At 38.7% G+C, this 6,000-nt stretch overlaps 1 protein-coding gene across 2 annotated transcripts in view; it reads right to left on the bottom strand.

Moving 5' to 3' along the window:
• Window positions 1-6,000, bottom strand: part of LOC121370163 (glycerophosphoinositol inositolphosphodiesterase GDPD2-like) — a 54,794-nt gene that overhangs the window by 37,090 nt on the left and 11,704 nt on the right. The window contains exon 1 of one of the 2 annotated variants that reach the window (XM_041495280.1): window positions 599-747. The exons of the other annotated variant lie outside the window; for it this stretch is intronic. Coding sequence (XP_041351214.1) covers window positions 599-664 — 66 coding nt within the window. The 5' untranslated portion in view covers window positions 665-747. Of the gene's footprint in view, window positions 1-598; window positions 748-6,000 lie in introns of those variants that run through there. 2 annotated transcript variants of the gene reach the window in all.

Raw genomic sequence — 6,000 nt, 5'->3', positions numbered from 1 at the left:
CGATGATTATGGTGATCATATTGATGGCATTGATGATGTTGATGACATTAATAACGGTCTTATTTACGATTATATATTGAGAGGATGAAAAAGATAACACTTGGTATTGTAGACACTTATTAGCGCCGTAATGTCTGGACAAAAATACAAAACTGTAATGTAAAATTGAATGCCATTAATGCCAAACTGAATGACAGTAACAGGGTCAACTTCCTGACACTGTGGACGAGGGATTTGGTTGCAGTCACGTTTTCCTGTTAGTGTTGACGCGACCCCTTGGATCTTTTCATCAATATAATATTATCTGATACTCGAATCGTGAAGTTACCACAGTAAAGTGCTGCCAAAAGTACTGATGATGGTTTTAGATTAAATTTTATATCCGGTCACCCTGTACATCTGGGCAGAGTTCAGCCAGACCGAGCAGAAAACAAACGTTAGCTAGACTGGCGTATGCGCTTCACGGTAAACCAAATGGCCACGTCGGGAACCAATATAATATTTTGCAAACGTTAGCTGGCTGGACTTGAAGCCGCTTACGCCGTTATTAACTACAGACGAATATATACTTTAAAATCCCCCACACAAAACAACATACATTGGGTGATTCAAATTCAGTTCCATCAACAGAAGTCTCCTTTGACCAGCCTACCAAAAGAACCATATGTTTTCCTCAGAGGCTGTTGCTCAACTGGAACTGACAACAAAATGTGTGGGAGGAGTAAATCTCAACACACATCGGCTATAAATTTTGTGGCTCTGGATCGGCGCTCTTCTAGTAGCCAGAACCGAATGTAACAATATTTATGTAACCCAGGTGTCAGTGCGTGGTAATCGAAATGGCACAGCGCGTCACACATTTTAGGGCAGTACCAGAATGGCAGAGAGACGGTGTGGCGGTATTGTTATTGTTATTTTAAGCATTGCGGGCATGTCATATATTTTTCATTGATTAAATTTAATGCTATTTTAGTGTGTTGTGTGTATATAAACATTACCTTTCGATCCCCCCTACCCTACCCCATCCCCAAGCAGATGAGATATTTTAGAACAGCCCTTAAAGAAAACACGGCAAAAATACAAAACATGGTATTGATAAGCGTATATTCTGTTGTGTTAAATGGTAACCGTGTATGGCTCTTCTTCTTCTTCTTCCCCCCCCCCCCTCTCTCTCTCTCTCTCTCTCTCTCTCTCTCTCGTTCTCTCTCTCTCGTTCTCGTTCTCTCTCTCGTCCTCTGTCTCGTTCTTTCGTTCTCTCTCTCGTTCTTTCGTTCTCTGTAGCTTTCTCTCTATCACCTCCACACCATCTCTCACACCCTCGCTTTCTCGGTATTTCAGTGTGTATATATGTGTGTACCTACGTACGCAGGTGTTTCTGTATGTATATGTGTGTATCTATGTACATCAACATTAATAAAAGGAGAGTAGTGTTCGACACTGTTCGTGTCACGTATCTCATCACCAAACTGTACTGCACATTATTAATGATTAATAGATTACAAACCGTATGCTGACTAGTATTGTATAGGATGCTGTATTGTCCTTGCAGATGACACACAATAAACCGTTTTATGTATCACAACATACGAGATAAGACAATGAACTGAACTGAACTGAACTGTATTTACTCTCTGACCCTTTCCAGTGACAAGATATGTACACTGTACACGGTAATCCCTATATATATATATATATATATATATATATATATATATATATATATATATATATATATAATATATATATATACAATGGCACGTTGACTATAGTGTTTAAATCAATGACAAAATAACAGATACGTATGATACGTTTTATCTTTGTGATACATCAGCAATATTTACATATATTATTTTAATTATGTACATTATATTAAATAGATTTGCAAAGTGACAAAATGTACACAACATCTATCAGATATGTCAGATATTAGATATTAGGTATGTCAGATATTAGATATGTCAGATCGACTAATATTCATATGGTAATATACATAGTACTGCAATACCCATAACATGACATATTTTACATACACACACACACACACACATGTAGTGCTTTATACAGTGCTACACAACTATTGGATTAACATGGTGTAGGGATCTGCCGGTGTTCAGTTTATATTCAAACATATAGGCTCACCAAGACTCCCCGTCTGACCACGTCTTTAGGTAATATTATACTATTTAGTAACGTAGCACTATACAGAATCTGCGTCTGTATGATTTATATACTAAACTATGTGAGCTCATCAAGTATACACGTCTGAACACGCCTTTAGGTACAAACGTGCACGACGGGGGGGAGGGGGCAGGGGCAAGGGAGGGGGAGGGGGATTCTACAGCTCACTCATGTGCTGGAGCAAATCCTTAACTTCGGGCAAAATGTCTGGCATAAAACCTTTTTTTTTGCCTGTTTTTCCACCATTCTACCTACAATATTAGTCGTAATTCTTGTAAACATGCGTAGTGATTCGTTTGCAACCCACGGGCGTAGGAAGGTGCCAAAATGTATGCGTGTATTTTGTTTATATTCAAATACAAGAATACGTCAAGTCTCCCAGTGTGACCACGCCTTTAGGTAGTACTCTGCTACTATTTTGTAACGTAACATTGCGTACACCATTTGCTTGAGTTTAGTTTATATTCAAATTCAAGAACTCGTAAAGTGTTACCACGCCTTTAGGTTGTACTATGCTACCAAATTGCAGTAACACAACACCGTATATACAATCTATAACCTACGTGTCTTCAGGTTACATCAAAACAAACGATCTCATTAAATCTCCCCGTCTGACCATGCCTTTAGATATAGTGCTATAATACTACTATTTAGTAACGTAACACCGTGTACACAATATATAGGTCACGTGGTTTGCAATATATCAAGTGTCAAGCGTAAAACAAGTGCATTGTGTATAGATGTTTTCACACGTGACACTTAACATTCCCTTCCGCCATGGGATCAGCTACCGGCCATGACAGAGACTGGACCCATGGAGGGCATGCTTAAACCTTGGACTTAGCATTACATTGTCAGTCAGGTCAAGTCAGCCCAGTCCATAGGGCTTTACGTGCACATCCAGAGCAAGCTGTTGTAGCGCACGTCTGTCCTGGGCACAGGTGCCGGCCTTGTCTGTTTGAGGCTCCCATTTTTGTAGAATCAGGCAGATAGCTATATAAGATTGCAAACACCTAATAATAATGAGTAGAATGATGTGAAAAGGATTCAAGCCAGCTGTATTTTGTAAGAAAATCTATCGTTTTTGCCCGAACTTGAGGATTTCATCCAGCACTGGGGCGAGATTTAGCTCAGTCGGTAGAGCGCTCGCCTGGGGTGCTCATGTCGTAGGATCGAACCACATCAGTGGATCCATTCTCTGATGTTTTGGGGTTTTTTCTCCGTCCCAACCAGAGTGCTCCACGACTGGTATATCAAAGGTTGTGGTATATGTGCTGTCGTCTCTGTGGAGAAGTGCACATAAAATAGCCTTTGCTGCTTATGCAAAACTGTAGTGGAGTTCTTCACAACACTATTTGTCACATTTATCAAATGCTTGACATCCAATAGCTGATGATAAATAAATCAACGTACTTTACTGGTGTCGTTAAACAAAATGAACTTTACTTTTAGGGATACGTTTGTCCTTGGAGTGGGGATAAAATACGGTGGGGACGGATGAAACTAGCATACATTGTTTTTCGTACGAAGAGAATTCTGAGAAGTTAAAGGGGCAGTTGCACCGTCAGAAAGATACAAAAATGTGTTGATTTATTGATCATACTTCATACTTGTTTTCGTGATTATATCCAATTAAGGCTCAAGCACGCTTTCCTTGACACACACCTGAACTATCCTGTCTGTATATTCCGAACAGTGGGTTAGTTGTTAGTGGTTAGTGAGAGAGACGTTGGTGTTGTGGCCTTACACCTACTCAGTGAGTCGTTAAGCTCCATATGGGTGAGAGCCAGTATAAGGAGGCGAGCCCAGTACCACCCAATATTAAATCCGATGGCTTAACCACTGCACCACCGAGAACGGTGCCACTTTTATTTCAGAAAGATCCCTTATGTCTACCTGGAAAAGATCCTCTATTGCCGAGCTCCGACCCCACGACCCAGAGATTAGTATAATGTAGCATGACGAATGAATGAATGGATGAATGAATGAATTAATGCATGGATGAATAATGAAAGAAAGAAAGAAATGTTTTATTTAACGACGCACTCAACACATTGTCTTTACGGTTATATGGAGTCAGATATATGGTTAAGGACCATACAGATATTGAGAGAGGAAACCCGCTGTCGCCACTTCATGGGCTACTCTTTTCGATTAGCAGCAAGAGATCTTTTATATGCACCATCCCATAGAGTAGTAGGATAAATAATGAATGAATAAATGAATGAATAAATAAATGAATGAATGAATGAAGGACCATATGTATGAATGAATGGATGAATAAATAAATAAATAAATCAATCAATGAGTGAGTGAGTGAGTGAGTGAATGAATGATTAAATAAATCGACAACTGAGTGGATTTTAAATGCACACTGCATTTAAAGCATATTACAGACCTCGCCGAGATTGTTTTTAGGCGAGTGATTGTTTCCCTAACGTATTGTGGGAAGCCATTTAAGATATTACCATACAGATACCCTACACAAGTCACATGCTAGGAGAAGCTAAATTTACTCTCCCTGATCTAGTCTCAGGGAGTGTGTGGAGAGCGAGAGTGATGGCTCCCCTTAAACGGCGTGGTCAGACGTTAACACATTTTTGAATACTGTAGATGCATTTTTTGAACTTGTACAACCTCCCTAGAAAACAAAAGAAAGACAAAAAAAAAAAAAAAAAAAAAAAAAAAAAAAAAAAACCCACCAAACAAACCATATACACATGTATATGCAGACGCCCCTGATAGTAGCATCTGAATACAGAATTTCTTTATAAGACATAAAACTCATAAACTCTACATAAAACCACCTCCATAAAAATATATAAAATAAAATATATACAGAAGAAAAAAAAGAAGGAAAAGGAGAACGAAGAACGAAACACATATGGATTTAACATTATGTGATAACATTCTATAATAGATCTGCCTTCCGACAAGCCATTGAAGTTTTTTCCCTCACTGACCGGAGAGCCAGTAATCTGTCACACTTGACATGCGCGCTGCTGTACATCAGATGTGAGCGATGGCTGTTGTCGTTCTTTTTCGTTAACTTACTTTTCGTGCTTATAGTTGTTAGTTAGTTAGTGGTTAGTGAGAGAGATGAGGGTGCAGAAACCTTACACCTACCCATTGAGCCCTTAAGAACTCGCTCTGGGCTGGAGCCGGTACCGAACTTCGAACCCTGTACCTACCAGCCTGTAGTCCGATGGGTTAACCACTGCACCACCGAGGCCGGTGGCTGGTCGTTTGCAGATGGCTTTGGAAAAAACATATACAATTATGCTGATGGGATAGATCTCTGTACTATCGACACAACCAACACCACCAACCCCCTCAAAAAAAAAGCAGCTAAACATTAAAAAAGCAAACAACAACAACGGAAAAGCGCTTTATAGACGTTGGAAAATCGATGTTTAAGAAATTGAACTGAATGTATTTACAATGACTAAAATTGAACGGCATATGACATATATTGTATTAACAGAAATAAACAATTGAATGGCAAGACGACACATGCGCAATGGTAATGATTTACAACAGATACTAGTACATAGATACTGAGAGCAAGACATTGATTTAAACACTAGCCAACGTGTCAGTATATATATTATATATATATATTTTATATATATATATATATATATATATATATATATATATATATATATATATATGGATTACCGTGTTATAGTGCACATAACTTGTATCACTGGAAAGGGTCAGATAGTAAATACAGTTCAGTTTAGTTCATTGTCTTATGGTATGTTGTGATACATACAAAGGCTTATTATCTGCAACGACAATGCTAGTCAGCATCCTATA

The sequence above is a fragment of the Gigantopelta aegis genome, chromosome 1, assembly GCF_016097555.1.
Source record: "Gigantopelta aegis isolate Gae_Host chromosome 1, Gae_host_genome, whole genome shotgun sequence".
Classification (NCBI taxonomy): Eukaryota; Metazoa; Mollusca; class Gastropoda; order Neomphalida; family Peltospiridae; genus Gigantopelta; species Gigantopelta aegis.
This window is presented reverse-complemented; position numbering and strand designations above follow the sequence as displayed.